General features: G+C 36.3%; 1 protein-coding gene across 1 annotated transcript in view; it reads left to right on the top strand.

Annotated features, from left to right (window-relative positions):
* Window positions 1–2,633, top strand: part of ANXA10 (annexin A10) — an 84,835-nt gene extending 82,202 nt beyond the window's left edge. The window contains exons 11-12 of the mRNA XM_027867012.1: window positions 493–615; window positions 2,565–2,633. Of these exons, the coding sequence (XP_027722813.1) occupies window positions 493–615; window positions 2,565–2,633 (192 nt within the window). The remainder of the gene's footprint in view (window positions 1–492; window positions 616–2,564) is intronic.
* The last annotated feature ends 17,273 nt before the right edge of the window (window positions 2,634–19,906 follow it).

The raw sequence follows: 19,906 nt of genomic DNA, 5'->3' as shown, positions 1-19,906 counted from the left end.
CACATAGTATTTGAAAGGTGGAATATAAACCTACCTGGGAGCTGTGTTCTTGGCTTCAAGGCCGGCTCTCAGATATCCACAATACTACCCTATCTCTTTTGTCCTGGATATTTGAGGTTAATTTCACCAAGGTTAGCCTTGACTAAAATCTCTTCCCACCAGATTCTTTCAATGGTCTTCGCAAAATCAACTAGGAGCTTTCGTTGTTAATCCCTGTTAACTAAGATTTGCTAATTTGCAAGAAACTTTTCCTTCAACTCTACCTCCATTTCTCTCCTTCTTTCTTGAAGTGTCTTTATTTTTGCTTCTTTTCTTTCCTCAAGTATTATTTATCTTTCAAAACAAAAATAAAACAAAAACTTCTGTCTCTTCCATCACAAGGGGAGGTTTCCAAGGCCCACATTTTAACATGAGATTTTTTTTTTTCAGTCAAATCCATGGTGGTGGAGGGGAACCTTAGGCTTTCTCATTTTCTCCTTTCTTTTCTTTTAGGAATTCGGTTTCCACAACAAAACCATTATCAGGATTCTAATTGCTAGAAGTGAAATAGACCTGATGAATATACAGAAAAGATACAAAGAAAGATATGGAAAATCTTTGTTTCATGATATCAAAGTAAGTCTCATGGCTTTTTACTAGACTTTGTGGTTTAGTCAAATTTCTGATAGGTTTTAATAAGATATCTCAAATTGAATATGTCCAAAATGGAACTCATCTTCCCCACCTAAAACTTGTCCACATTTCCCAACTCAGTTACCGCCTTTTCTTTAAAGTCTTTCCTAAGGAGGAGGAAGAGGCATGGTACAGAGAAAGAGTGATGGATTTAGAATCCCAGGACCTTAATTCAAATCTCAGTTTTGCCCCAAACTAACTACCTCTCTGAAAGTAGGCAAGTCACTTAGTCTTCTTAGGCCTCATTTTTTTTTCATCTGTAAGAAGAAGTAATGGGATTAGCTGTAGTCCAAAGTCCTTCCAGTTCTCAATCTATGATATGACATTTAGTTTTTGCTACTCCCTTGTTCCCAAAATTATCTTACATTTACGTATCTTTGTAGATACTGTATATTCCCCATAGTAGACTGTAAGCTCCCCAAGGACAGAGAATATTGTTTGTTTTGTTTTCACATCTTTAACCCTAGCACAGTACCCTATACACAGTGGGCATTTAATAAACAATTGAATTATTAGACTGTTTTATATTTGAATCTGAGTATTTACAAATAAAATATTCCATCTTGTCTGGTTTGTTGTAAAACTAGATATTTTCTTAAAAATCTTATCTTCTGGGTGCAGGTAGGTGGTGCAGTAGATAGAGCTCGGGTCTTGGAGTCAGGAGGACCTGAGTTCAAATCCAGCCTCAGACACTTGACACTTACTAGCTGTGTGACTTAGTAGCTGTGTGACTAGCAAGTCACTTAATCCCATTACCTTACCAAAAAAAAAAAAATCTTATCTTCTGGTAAAAAAAACAAACCCACAACACTATACCCACACATGTACCTTTTTTTTTTTTTTTACATGGGCCTACTAAATGTTCTCAGTACAAGGCCTTCTCTCTCTAATCTCTGTGTCTTTGTACACATTGTGGCCACCATACCTGAAATGTTCTCTCTCCTCACCTCAAGCTTAGGTACCAAGCCTCAGGTCAAATGCTAGCATCTATAAAAGGCCTTTGTTAATTCCCCCAATTGTTATTCCCTCCTCCAACTTCCTATAATTAATTAATTCATGATGTATATATGTGTGTATGTATATATATATATACGTACACACATACACATACTCATACATATGTACACACACACACATACACACTTCTCTGTATATATGTTGTTCTTCCCTCCCTCACTAAAATACAAACTTCTTGAAGTACAGTTTTACTTTGTCTTGGTAAGCCCAGAAATTAGCCTGGTAGGCACTTAATAAATGTTTATTAAATTGAACTGAATATCAGTTATTATGTTGACTTTCCTGTTAAGAAATAAGTATCCTGGAATATTTCCTTGGTGAATGAAACCAGTTCTGAGTCACTCACTGTAATCCAGCAACCTATTAGTGTGCCTTAATACTTACATACAGTTAACATGCTATATTCTGTGCATCTAGAGAAATAGTCAGCTGTGACGGCATTCATTCAAGAGAGAGAATATTCTTATAACAGCTTTTTACTGTGGAATTTTCATAATTGTATTTATGAACCAATATTGGGGAATGGAGGGATTTTAGTTGCATTCAGAACTACTTTTCTGGCCCAAGTATTGCAATCATTGTAACACAGAGAGCTGTGGGCTTGGAGAGGGAGAGAAGATGGTTTTGTGCTCTAATTTGTCATTTACTTCGAGATTTATCACTTCATCCAAGTTCTTACAAAAGCAATACATTTGTGACTTCACTTTATCTTCATGGTAATTTCCACTGTGGCTACTTTACATTATTTAAGATTTTTGTAGAGAACTGCAGAATACTTCAAACTTTCCTGGCCTTACCTTTGAAAAATAAAGGAATAATGCTTTTTGGAATATTGCCACATTTTTCTCCCATAAACATTATGCTTTGCATTTCAGGATTTTGCTTCAGGACATTACAAGAAAGCTTTGCTTGCCATCTGTGCTGGTGATGTTGAAGACTATTAAAAGAAAAAGATGAACTTGGGAGACTATATCCCCCTTCTTTAAAGAGGCCTCCAAATATTGACATTTCTTCACAAATGCAGGCTGTTGATTATCCCTGAAATGAAGCTGGAAAAATCACAAAGTCCTCCTCTAAATTAACATTATTTCTTTTTTTTTTCTTTTTCATTCTTACTGAACCAAAAATATGTATTTGTCAAGGTAAATGCTTATTTTTTTTAAAGAGGTCTTTTCTAAATACAGTACTTTGCTAATTTATGAATCATAGAATAATAAAAATTATTAGATTTAAATGCATTTATTTAAACATATTTTATCAACATCAAATTAATGACCAGGCAGGATAAAAGGTCTGTTTAAGTCAGGGGTGGGGAACCTGCACCCTTGAGGCCACATGTGGCTCTCTAGGTCCTCAACTGTGGCCCTTTGACTGAATCCTTGTGAAATTTGCATTCAGTCAAAGAGTTTCACCTGAGGACCTAGAGGGCCACATGTGGCCTCGAGGCTGCAGGTTTCCCCACCCCTGGTTTAGGGCAATCCCAAAGTGGGGTTCAGAGCCTATGACAAATGAGCGTGTACAATCTAGTACAGATATACTTCAGTTTTAGAAGAACTCAAAGGAAATGGAATGCAATATATAATAATATAGAAAAATGTCAACCAATAAATCATGTTTATTTTAAAAGGAATTATAATAACTATATCAACAAGTTCAATTTACATGTAAATATTTCAGTTAAATGTCACAGATGGGGGCAGCTAGGTGGCTCAGTGGATAGAGCACCAGGCTTGGAGTCAGGAGGACCTGCATTCAAATCTGGCCTCAGACACATAACTCTCACTGGCTGCGTGACTATGGGTGAATCATAAACCCCCATTGCCTCCCATAAGAGAACAAAAACAAGACCAAACAAAAAAATAAATGTCACAGATTAACCATTAAGTATATAAATACCATCAATGAGTAACACCATAAAGCCAGGATTACTGGTCTAATAATTTAGATTACAAATTGTTATATAATTTAAAACATACAAAAACAGACATATTATGAAAGATAAAGATTTTTCTCATTTGTTTTGATTTTTTTCCTTTAATTTTATCATTATTGCCTTAGACATGACCCTTGAGCTTGCTAAGATGCTCCATTTCTCACAGTTGATGGAAATTATATGTGGATGTTACTTTTTTATTGAAGAGGAGGAGATGGACTTGAGTTATAACTCTCCAGAGTGGGTAGAGGCTAGCCAAAGTAGTAGACCAAACGAAGTTGGAAACAATCTCACAGAAATATAGTAGGTCTCAAAGAAAAGGTCATGTTTTGAATATCATGAGGAGATAGAAGTCTGGTCAATCAGCAATTGAATAAAATATGTGCAGCATTGGACTTTGAGGGCATAAGTATAGCAGAGAATGTGGCAAAGATGGGCATAAATGATAGCAGATATAAGCAAGACATTGTGCCAGTCTGTGAGGCTAAATTAGGTATTTTTTTTCAGATTACATTTCTGTATTCTGTAACTTGATAGATTTATATTCTGTAAGTTTGTTTGTTTGTCTTCTTTTGACTTCACTTCCTTCAGTGCTTAATAAAGCATTTAAAAATATATCTGCCTCAGAGGATTCTGGGAAGATGGCAGAATAAGGCAGAAAATTACCTGGCTCTCCCAAATTCCCCCACCAATAATTTAAAATAATGCCTCAACATGAACTTTAAGTGACAGAGATAATTAAAAGTTACTGTAAAGCAGTTGTACAGCCTAAAATAACTTGGGAGAATATTAGGAAAGACCTAACCTACTGGGTGGTTGTTTGCCCTGATTAAAGTTCAGATTCCTCTAGATACTACTGAATCAACAAATAAGCCCTGGGGATAGCTGTGTAAGGAACCAGTCTCAACTTCATGCATTTTTACCCCATGGACAGTGTGGGGGGTCAGACAAATGATCAGGGGAAGATTGCAGGGTCCTCCAAGGGCAATGGACATGGGGTTGACAAAATGTGGTCCCAAGCTATGGCTATAAGTGAGGAGGAGGGAGAAGGGGCAACAGTGGCCCTGCTCTCTGTGAGCACTCGCAAGAAAGCAGACTCCCTGATTTGGTTTTAGGGCAGAAGGGTAAGCTGAAGCTTGCAGGCATAGAAGGGACCACAGGGAGTAAGAGCATTTATGGTGGCAACATTGCTGAGAGCCCTAATTGTGGCTCAGGGGTATAAAGGAGTACCTGAGATCAGTCCCCTAGATAGAACTCAGAAAATAACAGCATGAAAAATCTGAACTTTGAGACATTATCTTCCATACCTCAGGACTAGAGCCTAACTCTAACATAAAATTGATAGCCAAGAAATTAGCTACTAAAACAAAAAAAAGAGCAAGCAACAGAGAAAGAACCAAAACATTGATAGCTACAGAAGACGTGAGTTCAAACTCAGAAGAAAGTGACATCAAAACAACTCCTTCTACTTCAAAAAAAAAAATGTAAAATACTCACGAGTCCAAAAAAATTTCTTGGAAGAGATACACAAAATGAAAAGAGGCTCTTCATCAACATCAATATGGCTTTATGCCAGTCATTTCCCAACAAAAGGGACAAAAGTCCTCTACTTCCTTCTCCCTTTAATGGCAATGCTGCATTGAATTCAATGACTTTAAATAGATTTTGTTTAGAACATACTGTTACTTAGAAAGAATGCCTTCTTCATGCAACCTGAAGCAAGGATGTTGCAGCCAAAGTCCATTGCCCATAGAATATTCCAAGATACTGTAGAAATTGATACCTTCTCATAGAACTAATAGGTGTCTTCTTGAAATCTTTCCTTTAATCATTCAAGGTCCGCCCATTGACATCCAGTGTAAGACACATAGGCTACTAAAATGTGCAAAATTGACACAGGGAAAGTTTTCTTCAACCCAATGGAACAGAAATCCTGGACATATTACAGTTGCTGAGGGCATGTCTTCATTTTCCTCCATTGTGATATTACAGGGCAATTTATCATGTTTATTTCTCTTCCTATAGATTTTTTTCAACCATGTGTGTTTTCTTATTTCAGTCAAGGGTTGACCAAATGAAATGCATTTTGCAAATTCAGGGAAAGAAAAGTCTTAATTCAGACTCAAAATGGAGAAAGAACCACAGTCTGTGGCTACTGCAATGCATGGAATCCAATGAATCTGAATAAGGCCTGAGCAATTACTGTTCTTTCTAGAATAAGGATATCCATAAAAGAATGGTTATACCTTTGAGACATCTACAAATAGGCACTGATAGACACACAGTATGATAAGAGGCATGTTCCCAACAACAATATGGCTTTATAACAGCCATATCCCAACAAAAGGGACAAAAGTCTTCTGCTTCTTTCTCCCTTTAATGGCAATGTAGCATTGAATTCAATGGCTTTTACTAGATTTTGTTTGGAATAGGCCGTCCCTTGGAAAGAATTTCTTCTTCATGCAACCTGAAGCAAGGAGATTGCAGCTGAAGTCCCTTTCCCAAGGAATATTTCAAGGTACTGAATAAATAGATATCTTCCCAAAGAACTAATACACATCTTTATGAAACCTTTTTTTAATTATTGAAGGGGTGCCTATTGACATCCAGTGGAAAATACTTAGGCTACTAAATTATGCAAGATTGACACAGGGAATGTTTCCTTCAACACAATGGCACAGAAAACTTGGACAGGGTGCAGGTGTTGAGGGCATGTCTTTATCTTCATCCATTGTAATATCACTGAGCAAGGTGTTACATTTATTTCAATTCCTATAGACTTTTTATCAAACCATGTGTGTTTTCCTATTTCACTCAAGGGTTGATCAAAGCCAATGTATTTTGCAAATTCAGGGAAAGGAACAGTCTTAACTTAGGATCAAAATGCAAAAAGAACCACACTCTGTGGCTACTGCAATGCATGGAATCCAATGAAATTGAACAAGGCCTGAGCAAGTGCTGTTCTTGCTAGACTGAGATTGTCCATATGCAAATGGCTTTACCTTTAAGACATCTACACAAATTGAAAAGAGGCTCTTCATCAACATCAATATGTCTTTATACCAGTCATTTCCCAACAAAAGGGGCAAAACTCCTCTGCTTCATTCTCCTTTTAATGGCAATGCAACATTGAATTCAAAGGCTTTAACTAGATTTTGTTTAGAATAAGCTGTTCCTTGGAAAAGATCTTCATCCATTGTAATATCACTGAACAAGGTATCATGTTTATTTCAATTCTTATAGACTTTTTTTTCAAACCATGCGTGTTTTCCTATTTCAGTCAAGGGTTGATCAAAGCCAATGCATTCTGTAAATTCAGGGAAAGGAACAGTCTTAACTTAGGATCAAAATGCAGAAAGAACCACAGTCTGTGGATACTGCAATGCATGGAATCCAATGTAACCAACAAGGCCTGAGCAATTTCTAGACTAAGGTTGTCTGCAGGAGAATGGCCTTACCTTTAAGAAATCTACAAATAGGCACTGATAGAAACATAATATGAAAAGAGGTACTTCATCAACATCAATATGGCTTTATACAAGCCATTTCCCAACAAAAGGAGCAAAAGAACTTGGTTTCTTTCTCCCTATAATGGCAATGCTGCATTTAATTCAATACCTTTAAATAGATTTTGTTTGTAATAGGCTGTTCCTTGGAAAGCATGCCTTCTTCATGCAACCTGAAGCAAGAGGATTGCAACCAAAGTCCATTGTCCATAGAATATTCCAAGATGCTGCAGAAATTGATACATTCCCATGGAAATAATAAGCATCTTGTTGAAATCTTCCCTATAATTATCAGTCTGTCAATTGATATCTAGAGTAATACACATAGGCTACTAAACTGTGCAAGATTGACAAAGGGAATGTTTTTTCAATGCATGGCACAGAAATCTCAGACATAGTGGAGGTGGTGAGGTCATGTCTTTATTTTCCTCTACTGTGATAATGCTTTGCATTTTATTGCATTTGTTTCAATTTCTATAAACTTTTTGCTAACCATGAGTGTTTTCCTATTTCAGTCAAGAGTTGACCAAAAGCAAAGCATTTTGCAAATTCAGGAAAAGGAAAAGTCTTAACTGAGCTGCGAAATACAGAAAGAACAACAGTCTGTGACTATTGCAATGAATGGAATCCAATGTAACCAGCAAGGCCCGAGCAATTCCTGTATTTCTACACTAAGGTTATCCAAATGAGAATGGCCTTACCTTTGAGACCTCTGCAAATAGGCACTTATAGATATACAATATGAAAAGAGGAACTTCATCAACATCAATATAGCTTCATACCAGCCATTTCTCAACAACAGGGGCAAAAGAACTCTTCTTCTTTCTCCCTTTAATGGGAATGCTGCATTGAATTCAGTGGTTTTCATTGTTTGGAATAGACTGTTCCTTGGAAAGAATGTCTTTTTTATGCAAGGAGAATGCAGCCAAAGTCCATTGCCCACAGAATATTCCAAGGTGATACAAAAGTTCATACCTTCTCATAGAACTAATAGTCATCTTCTTGAAATCTTTCCTTTAATCATTGAAGGTCTATTCATTGATATCCAGTGTTAAGACATGTAGGCTACCAAATTGTGCAAGATTGACACAGAGAATGTTTCCTTCAGCACAATGTCACATAAAACTTGGACATGATGCAGGTGCTGAGGGAATATCTTTATCTTACTCTGTTGTGATATTACTGGGCACTGTATCAAGTTTATTTCAAGTTCAATAGAGTTTTTTCCAACCATGCATGTTTTTCTGTTTCAGTCAAGGGATGACCAAAGTCAATGCTTTTTGCAAATTCAGGCAAAGGAAAACTCTTACTCAGTCTCAAAATGGAGAAAGAACCACCATCTATGGCTACTGCAATGCATGGAATCCAATGAATCTGAACAAGGCCTGAGCAATTCCTGTATTTGTAGACAAAGGTTGTCCATAGGACAAAGGGCTTACATTTAAGACATCTACAAATAGGCACTGATTGACACACAACATGAAAAGAGGCTTTTCATCAACATCAATATGACTTTATACCAGCCATTTGCCAAGAAAACAGGCAAAAGTTCTCTGCTTCTTTCTCTCTTTAATGGCAAAGCATCTTTGAATTCAATGGCTTTAAGTAGATTTTGTTTGGAATAGGCTGTTTCTTGGAATGAATGCCTTATTCATTCAACCCTAAGCAAGGATATTATAGCCAAAGTCCATTGCCCATAGAATCTTCCAAGGTGCTGCAGAAATTAATACCTTCCCATAAAACTAATAGGCATCTTCTTGAAATGTTTCCTTTAATCATTGATAGTCTGCCCATTGACATCCAGTGTAAGACATGTAGCTACCAAATTGTACAAGATTGACACAGGGAATGTTTCCTTCAACACAACATCACATAAATCTTGGACATGATTCAAGTGTTGAGGTCATGTCTTTATCTTCTCCCATCATAATATACTGGGCACTATATCATGTTTATTTCAATTCCTATAGAGTTTTTTCCAACAGTGCATGCATTCTTATTTCAGACAAGGGGTGACCAAAGCCAATGCATTTCACAAATGCACTCATACTCAGCCTCAAAATGGAAAAGAACCACAGCCTGTGGATACTGCAATGCATGGACTGCAACATAACCAACAAGGACTGAGCAAGTCCTGTATTTCTAGATTAACAAGAAAGACCTTACCTTTGAGACCTCTACAAATAGGCACTTAGAGACACACAGTATGAGAAGAGGAACTTTATCAACATCAAAACGGCTTTATACCAGCCATTTCCCAACAAAAAGGGCAAAAGAACTTTTCTTCTTTCTCCCTTTAATGGGAACACTACATTGAATTCAATGACTTTCACTAGATTATGTTTGGAATAGACTGTTCCTTGGAAAGAATGCCTTCTTAATGCAAGGACATTGCAGCCAAAGTCCACTGGAACTGAATACTGCAAGGTGCTGCAGAATTTCTTCCCTTAGAACCTTCCCATAGAACTAAAAGATGTCTTCTGGAATCTTTCTTTTAAGCATTAAAGGTCTGTCCATCGACATCCAGTGTAAGACACAATGGCTACTAAATTGTGCAACATTGACAAGGGGAATGTTTTGTTTTTTTGCAATAGATGACACATTAATCTTGGACATGGTGGAGGAGGTGAAGGTATGTCTTTATTTTTCCCTATATTGTGATAGGGTTCTGCATTTTATCATGTATATTTCAATTCTTATAGACTTTTTGCCAACCCTGTGTATTTTATTATTTCAGTCAAGGGTTGACAAAACCCAATTCATTTTGCAAATTGAAGGAAAGGAAGTCTTAACTCAGCCTCAAAATGCAGAAAGAATGATAGTCTATGCCTTGTGCAATGCATAGAATCCAATCAAACCAAACAAACCCTGAGCAATTCCTGTATTTCTATACTAAGGTTGTTCATAGAAGAATGGCCTTGCCTTTGAGAGATCTACAAATAGGCACTTATAGACACACAATATGAAAAGAGGAACTTCATCAACATCAACATGGCTTTATATCAGCCATTTCCCACCAAAAGGGGCAAAATTTCTATGCTTCTTTCTCCCTTTAATGGCAATGCAGCTTTAAATTCAATGGCTTTAACTAGATTTTGTTTGAAATAATCAGCTGTTCCTGTGAAGCAATACTTTCTTCATGCAACCTGAGGCAAGGACATTGCAGCCAAAGTCCATTGTCCATGGAATCTTCCAAGGTGCTGCAGATAATGATACATTCCCATTAAAAAACATATTTTTGACATCTTTCCTTTAATCATTAAAGGTCTGTCCATTGACATCCAGTGTAAGACACATAGGCTACTAAATTGTGCAACACTGACACAGGGATTGTTTCCTTCAAAGCAATGGCGCAGAAATCTTGGACATGGTGTAGGTCTTGAGGGCATGTCTTTATCTTCCTCCATTGTGAGATTACTGGGGACCATATTGCATTTATTTCAATCTCTATAGACTTTTTTTCCAAACGTGATTGTTTTCCCATTTCAGTCAAGGGTTGACCAAAGCCAAGGCATTTTGCAAAAGCATGGAAAGGAAAAGTCTTACTCAGCCTCAAAATGGAGAAAGAACCACAGTCTGTAGCTACAGCAATGCCTTGAATCCAGTGAAACTGAACAAGGCTTGAGTGATTGCTGTTCTATCTAAAATAATGTTGTCCATAAAAGAATGGCCTTACCTTTGAGACATCTACGAATAGGTATTGATAGATACTGAATATGAAAAGCAACTCTTCATCAACATCAATTTTACTTTATACCAGCCAGTTTCCCAACAAAAGGTGCAAAGGAACTCTCCTTCTTTCTCCCTTTAATGGGAATGCTGCATTGAATTCAATGATTTTAACCAGATTTTTTTGGAATAAGCTGTTTCTTGGAAACAATGCCTTCTTCATGCAACCCAAAGCAAAGAGCTTGCGACCAAGTTAATTGCCCAGAGAACAAAGGTGCTGCAGAAATTAATACCTTCCCACCTAACTAATAGGTGTTTTCTTGAAATCTTTCCTTTAATCATTGAAGGTTGACATCCAGTGTAAGTCATGTAGGCTACCAAATTGTGCAAGATTGACTCTGGCAGTGTTTCTCTCAATGCAACAGCACAGAAATCTGAGACATTGTGGAGGAAGTGAAGGAATGTCTTTATTTTCCCTTTTATGATAATGATCTGCATTTTATTGTGTTTCTTTCAATTCCTACAGAGTTTTTTTCTAACAGTGCGTGTTTTCCTATTTCAGTCAGTGGTTGACCAAACCCAATGCATTTTTGAAATGAAGAGAAAGGAAAAGTGATAACTCAGCCTCAAAATACAGAAAGAACCATAATCTGTGGCTTTGGCAATGCCTGGAATCCAATGAAACCAAATGAGGCCTAAGCAATTCCTGTTCTGTCTAGCCATAAATAAATGGCCTTACCTTTCAGACATTGACCAATAAGCACTGATAGATGCACAATATGAAAAGAGGCTCTTCATCAACATCAATTTGGCTTTATACCAGCCATTTCCCAACAAAAAGGTTAAAAGAATTATGTTTGGGGCAGCTAGGTGATGCAGTGGATAGAGTACCTGCCCTGAAGTCAGGAGGACCTGAGTTCAAATCCGACCTCGGACCAAACACTTAACACTTACTGTGTGACCCTGGGCAAGTCACTTAACCCCAATTGCTAAAAAAAAAAAAAAAATCTGCTTTATTCTGCTTTAATGACAATGCTGCATTGAATTCAATGGAATTAACTAAATTGTGTTTGGAATATGCTGTTCTTTGAAAAGAATGCCTTCTTCATGCAACCAGATGCAAGGAGCTTGCAGCCAAAATCTATTGCCCATAGATTATTCTTAGGTGCTCAATAATTGATAACTTCCCATAGAACCAATAGGCATCTTCTTGAAATCTTTCCTTTAATCATTGAAATTCTGCCCTTTGACATCCAGTGTAAGACACATGGGCTAACAAATTATGCAACATTCAATCTTGGACACAGTGCAGGTGCTGAGGGCATGACTTTATTTTCCTCCATTTTGATATTACTGGGTGATATATCACTTTATTTCAATTCCTACAGATTTATTCCAACATTGCATGTTTTCCTATTTCAGTCAAGGATTGACCAAACCCAATGCTTTTTGCAAATGCAGGGAAAGGAAAAGTCTTAGCCTCAAAATGGAGAAAGAACCACAGTCCGTGGCTACAGTAATGCCTAGAATCCAATGAAACCGAAAAAGGCCTGAGCAATTCCTGTTCTATCTAGACTAAGGTTGTCCATAAAAGAAGGGCCTTACCTTTCAGACATCTACAAACAGGCACAGATAGACACACAACATGAAAAGAGACTTTTCATCAACATCAATTTACCTTAATACAGGCCATTTCCCAACAAAAGTGAAAAAAACTCTACTTCTTTCTCCTTTAATAGCAATGCTGCATTGAATTCAATGGCTTTAACCAGATTTGGGGGGTGGGGAATAAGCTGTTCCTTGGAAAGAATGCCTTCTTCATGCAACCCAAAGCAAGAAGATTGCAGCCAAAGTCCATTGCCCATAGAATATTCCAAGATGCTGCCGAAATTGATACCTTTCCACAGAACTAATTGGTGTCTTCTTGAATTTTTTTCCTTTAATCATTGAAAGTCTGCCCATTGACATTCAGTAGAAGACACATAGGCTACCAAATTGTCCAAGATTGACACCAGGAATGTTTCCTTCAACACAACAGCACAGAACTCTTGGACATGGTGCATGTACTGAAGGCATCTCTTTACCTTCCTCCACTGTGATATTAAAGAGCACTATATGGTGTTGATTTCAATTTCTACAGACTTTTTTCCAACCATGCTTGTTTTCCTATTTCAGTCAAGGGTTGACCAAAGCCAAGGAATTTTGAAAAAAAAACAATCCATTTTTCTGATTTTGGGAATGAGGACTGCCTTAAGTCTACTACCAAATGCAGACAGATACACAGTCTCTACATATTGCAAAGCATTGAATCAAGGGAATTTAAGCAAGTGCTAAGGAATCCCCATCCTTTCCACTCTTTGTTTCCTCTTAGTGGAATAGTGTTTCCTCTGAGCCTATTAGAGATAAGCATTGAGAGACCCACACAAATAGTAGAGGAACATCAGCAAAATCAATAGGGATTCATACCTTTACTTTCCCCACAAATAATGCAAAGGCCGTCTACTTCTCTCTATGCAATGGCATAGAATTCTCTAATAGAATAGGTCAAGGTCCAGCAGAATTTGTTACTTTCTACTAAATACAATAAGGCTTTTATTGAAATCTTCTCCTTAGTCTTTTAATCTCAGCCTATTGACTTCCCATGGAAGACCTGTCTTGTACAATATTGTTGAAGCTTTACACACAGCAAGTTTCTTTCAATGTAACTCCATCAAAATATTGGACCTCTTTCATAACACATCTTCATCTTCCTCCTTTCTCTTCTCTTGCATTATATTTTGTGTCTTCTGGTCCCAATAGACATTTTCCCTCTCCAAAGTTGGCTTTCCCTTTCTCTCAAGACCTGATCAAATCCAACCATTAACAATATTGACAATCCAATGGCAAGACACCATTTAATTCAATGACTTGGTCTTGATTCTACTTGGAATGGGTTTTTCCTTGGAAAGAAGGCTTTCTGCATGAAAACCAAAGGAAAGGGGATTGAAGCAAAAGTTCTTTTCCAAAAGAATAGACCAAAGTCTGGCAGAATTTGCTTTATATCAACCATTTTCCAATAAAAGGGACAAAAGTATTATGATTCTTTCTTCTTTTAATGGGAATACTACATTGAATTCAATGGTTTTAACCAGATTTTTTTTTGTAATAAGCTATTCTTTGAAAACAATGCTTTCTTAATGCAACCTGCAGCAAGGAGCTTGCAGTCAAGGTCAATTGCCCATAGAATATTCCCAAGTGCTACAGAAATTGATACCTTCCAATGGCACTAATAGGTGTTTCTTAAAAACTTTCCTTTAATCATTTAAGGTCTGCCCATTGAAACCCAGTGTAAGACAGGAAGGCTACCAAATTATGTAAATTGGAAAAAGGAAATGTTTCCTTCAATGCAAGGTCAGAGAAATCTTGGACATCATGGAGGTGGTGAGGGCATGTCTTTATTTTCCCCTATTATGATAATGCTTGGTATATTATCACATTAATTTCAATTGCTATAGACCAACTGTGCATATTTTCCTATTTCATTCAAGGGTTGACCAAAGTCAATGCATTGTACAAATTAAGGGAAAGGAAAAGTCTTAACTCAGCCAGAAAATGCAGAAAGAACCACCATCTATGGTTACTGCAATGTGTGTAATCCAATGAAACCCAATGAGCAATTCCTGTTCTTTCTACACTATGCTTGTCCATAAATAAATGGAGTTAACTTTGAGACATCTACAATTAAGCACTGATAGACTCGCAATATGAAAAGAGGCTCTACATCATCAGTTTGGCTTTGGACCAGCCATTTACCAAAAAAAGGGGGGCAAAAGAATTCTGTTTCTTTCTGCCTTTAAGGCCAATGCTGCATTGAATTCAATGTCTTTATCCAGATTTTGTTTGGATTAGGCTCTTCTTTGGAATTAATGCTTTATTTTTTCAACTTGAAGCAAAGAGATTGTAGCCAAAGTCCACTGCCCATAGAATTTTCTAATGTCTTACAGAAATTGATACCTTCCCATAGAACTAATAGGCATCTTCTTGAAAGCTTTCCTTTAATAACTGAAGGTCTGCTCTGCTCTGTCTATTGACATCCTTTGTAAGTGAAGTAGGCCACCAAATTATGTAAGATTGACACAGGAAATATTTCCTTCAATGCAGCTGCACAAAACCCTTAGACATCATAGAGGTGGTGAGGGAATGTCTATTTTCCACTATTATGATAATGTTCCGCATTTTATCACATTTATTTTAATTGCTATAGACCACCAACCATGCATATTTTCCTATTTCAGTCAAGGCTTGACCAAAGCCAATACACTATACCAATTAAAGGAAAGGAAGCATCTTAAATCAGCCTCAAAATGCAGAAAGGACCACAGTCTGTTACTAATACAATGCATGAAATCCAATGAAACTGAACAAAGTCTGAGTAATTCCTTTTCCTTCTACACTATGGTTGTACATAAATGAATGGCATTAACTTTGAGACATCTACAGTTAGGTACTGACAGACACACTGAAGGTCTGCCCATTGACATCTAGTGTAAGACAGGTAGGCTACCAAATTGTGTTAGACTGACACAAGAAATGTTTCCAACAATGCAAAAGCACAAAAATCTTGGACATCATAGAGGTGGTGAAGGCATATCTTTATTTTTCCTTATCAAGATAATGCTTTGCATTTTATCACATTTATTTCAATTGCTATAGACATTTCTCCAATGGTGCATATTTTCCTATTTCAGTCAAAGTTTTACCAAAGCCAATGCATTGTACAAACTTAGGGAAAGGAAAAGTCTTAACTCAGCCTCAAAATGCAGAAAGAATAACACTCAGTGGCTACTGCAATACATGGAATCCAATAAAACTTAACAAAGCCTGAGCAATTCCTGTTCTTTCCAGGGTAAGGTTGTCCATAAATAAGGTTGCCTTACCTTTGACATATCTACAGATAGGCACTGATAGACACACAATATGAAAAGAGCCTCTTCATCTACTTTAATTTGGCTTTGGACCAGCCATTTCCCAACAAAATGAGCAAAAGAACTCTGCTTCTTTCTGCCTTTAATGGCAATGCTGCATTGAATTCAATGGATTTAAGCAAATTTTGTTTGAAAAAGGCTGTTCCTTGGAATGAATGCCTTGTACATGCAATTCAATGCAAGGAGATTGCAGCCAAAGGCCATTGCCCATAGAATATTCCAAGGTGCCACAGAAATTGATATTTTCCCATAGAACTAATAGGAGTCTTCTTGAAATCTTTCCTTCAATCATTGAAGGTCTGATGATTGACATCCAGTATAAGACAGGTAGAATTGTACAAGATTCACTCAGGGAATGTTTCCAACACTGCAATGAAACAGAAAACTTGAATATCATGGAGGTGATGAGGGCATGTCATTATTTTCCCCTATCATGATAATGCTATGCATTTTATCACATTTATTTCAATTGCTATAGACGTTTTTCCAACTGTGCATATTTTCCTATTTCAGTCAGGGGTTGACCAAAGCCAATGCATTATACAAATTGAGGGAAGGAAAAGTCTTAACTCAGCCTCAAAATGCAGAAAAAGCCACAGTCTGTGGCTATGGCAATGCATGGAATCCAAAGGAACTAAAAAAAAGCCTGGCAAGTGGAAGCTAATGACTCTATGATATATTAAGAATCAGTCAAACAAAATCATTGGAAAAACAACAGACCTGAAAAATAGATCCAGGAGAGATAATTTAATAATTATTTGTTTATGTGAAAGCTATGATAAAAAAAAGAGCCTGGACAGCATCTTTCAAGAAATTGTCAAGGAAAACTGCCCTGAGGTCATAGAACCATAGGGTAAAATAGTCATTGAAAGAATTCACCAATCACCTCCTGAAAGAATGCCAAAGAGCTAACACCAAGGAATATTGCAGCTAAATTCCAGAATTATCAGGATAAGGAGAAAATGTTGCAAGTAGCCAGAAAGAAACAATTCAAATATCATGGAACCACAATCAGTATTATGCAGGATTTTGCAGCTTCTACATTAAAAGATCAGAGGGCTTAGAATATGATATTCCATAAGGCAAAGGAGCTTGGATTACAACCAAGGAGCTATCCTATGAAATTGAGCATAATTTTTAAGAGGAAGAGATGGACATTCAATGAAATACGGGTATTCCTGATTTTCCTGATGAAAAGACTAGCATTCAACAGAAAATTTGATCTTCAAAAATAAGACTCAAGAGAGGCATAAAAAGGTAAACAGGAAAAAAAAAGAAAAAAAACATGTTATTCAATAATAGCAAACTGTTTACATCCCTACATGGGAAGATGATACTTGTAATTCTTGAGAACTATATATTTATTATGACATTCAGATGGGATATACATAGACAGAGGATATGAGTATAAGTTGACTTTGGTGTGATGATAGAAAAAACTAATCAAGTAATGAAAAGGGATTGTAATGGAAGAAGAGGAAAGGAGGAGACAGAAAAGGGTAAATCACATCACATGAAGAAGCACAAAAACAGTGGAGGGAAAGAAGGGAGGGAGATGAGCATTGTTTGAACCTTAATCTCAATGGGTTTGGCTCAAGGAGGGAATGATATACAATTTGCCCTATGGGCAGTAGGAGGAGAAAGGGGAAAGAAGGGAGAGGGGGCTGATATAAGGGAGGTCAGATTGAGTGAGGTGGTGGTCAAAAGCAAAACTCTAGTGAGGAGGGAAAAAAGAAAGGAGAAAGAAAAGCATAAGGGGGGGTGCAGTGAAGTAGGATGGAAAGACACAGATTGTAATCATAACTGTGCATGTGAATGGAATGAACTCTCCCATAAATAAGAAGCAGATAGCACACTAGATTAAAAACCATAATCCTACAATATGTTGTTTACAAGAAACCTATTTGAAACAGAGGGATACACACACAGAAAAGGTAAAAGGCTAGAGTAGAATACATTATGCTGCAGCTGAAGTGAAAAAAAAAGTGGGGGTAGCAATCCTGATCTCAAAGCAAAAGCAAAAACAGAACTAAGTAAAAGAGATAAGGAAGGAAACTACATCCTGCTAAAAGGCACCATAGACAATGAAGTATTATCATTACTAAACATATATGCACCAAGTGGCATAGCACCCAAATTCTTAGAGGAGAAGTTCAGGGAGTTACAGGAAGAAATAGACAGCAAAACTATACTAGTGGGGGACTTCAACCTCACCCTCTCTGAACTAGATAAATCTAACCACAAAATAAACAAGAAGAAAGTTAAGGAGGTGAATAGAATTTTAGAAAAGTTAGATATGGTAGACCTCTGGAGAAAATTGAATAGGGATAAAAAAGGAATATACCTTTCTCTCCATGGTACATGACACTTACATAAAAATTGACCATGTACTAGGGCATAAAAACCTCCCAATCCAATGCAGAAAGGCAGAAATATTAAATGCATCTTTTTGAGATCACAATGCAATAAAAAATTACATGTAATAAAGGGTCATGGAAAAATAGACTAAAAATTAATTGGAAACTAAATAATCTAATCCTAAAGAATGAATGGATCAAACAACAAATCATAGAAACTATCAATAACTTCATACAATAGAATGACCCTAATGAGACAACATACTAAAACTTATGGGATGCAGCCAAAGCAGTTCTTGGGATCTTATATCTCTAAATGCTTATATGAACAAAATAGAGAAAGAGGAGATCAATGAATTGGACATGCAATCAAAAAAAGCTAGAAAAAGAACAAACTAAAAACCCCAATTAAATACTAAATTAGAAATACTGAAAACCAAAGGAGAGATTAATAGAATTAAAATTAAAAAAAACTATTGAACTAATAAATAAAACTAAGAGCTGGTTGTATGAAAAAATGCAATAAAATAGAGAAGCCTTTGGTTAATTAGATTAAAAAAATAAAGAAGAAAAACAAATTACCAGTATCAAAAATGAAAAGGGTGAATTCACTACCAATAAAGAGGAAATTAAAACAATAATTAGGAGATATTTTGCTCCACTGTATGCCAATAAATCTGACAATCTTAGTGAAATGGATGAATACTTACAAAAACATAAATTGTCCAGATTAACAGAAGAGGAAATAAAATATTTAAATAACCCCATTTCAGAAAAAGAAATTAAACAAGCCATCAATGATATCCATAGGAAAAAATCTCCAGGGCCAGGTGGATTTACAAGTGAATTCTATCAATCATATGAAGAACAATTAGTTCTAATACTATGTAGACTTTTGGGGGAAATAGGTGAATAAGTAGTCCTACCAAATTCTTTTTATGATACAAATATGGTACTGATATCTAAACTGAGAAGAGTCAAAGTAGAAAAAGAAATTTATAGACCAATTTCCCTAATGAATATAGGTACCAAAATCTTAAATAAAATATTAGCAAAAAGATTACAGCAACTTATCATGAGAATGATACACCAGGTAGGATTTATACCAGGAACTCAGGGATGATTTAATATTGGAAAACTGTCGGCATATTTGACCATATCAACAACAAAACTAACAGAAATCATATGATTATCTAAATAGATGCAGAAAAAGCTTTTGACAAAATACAGCACCCATTCCTATTAAAAACACTAGAAAGCATAGGAGTAAATGGAGTTTTCCTTAAAATGATAAGTAGCATCTACCTAAAACCGTCAGGAAGCATTATATTTAATAAGGATAAGCTAGAAGCATTTCCAATAAGATTGGGGAGGGGGGAACAAGGGTGTCCATTATCACCACTGTTATTAAATATGGTAGTAGAAACATTAGCTTTAACAATAAAAGAAGAAAAAGAAATTAAAGGAATTAAGAATTAAGGAAAAGAAGAAACAAAGCTATCACTCTTTGCAGATGATATGATGGTATACTTAGAGAATCTTAGAGAATCAAGTAAAAAACTACTTGAAATAATAGATAACTTTGGTAAAATTGCAGGACATAAAATAAAGTCATATAAATCAATGGTGTTTCTATATATTATTTACAAAGCCCAATAGCAAGAGATAGAAGGAGAAACTTCATTTGAAGTTATTGTAGACATTATAAAATATTTGGGAGAATACCTGCCAAGACAAACCCAGTAATTATGTGAACACAACTACAAAACACTTTTCACATAAATAAAG

Source organism: Vombatus ursinus, unplaced genomic scaffold (genome assembly GCF_900497805.2).
Source record: "Vombatus ursinus unplaced genomic scaffold, bare-nosed wombat genome assembly UNPS02014784.1, whole genome shotgun sequence".
NCBI lineage: Eukaryota > Metazoa > Chordata > Mammalia > Diprotodontia > Vombatidae > Vombatus > Vombatus ursinus.
Note: the sequence above shows the minus strand (reverse complement) of the source record. Positions and strands in the feature narration are given on the sequence as shown.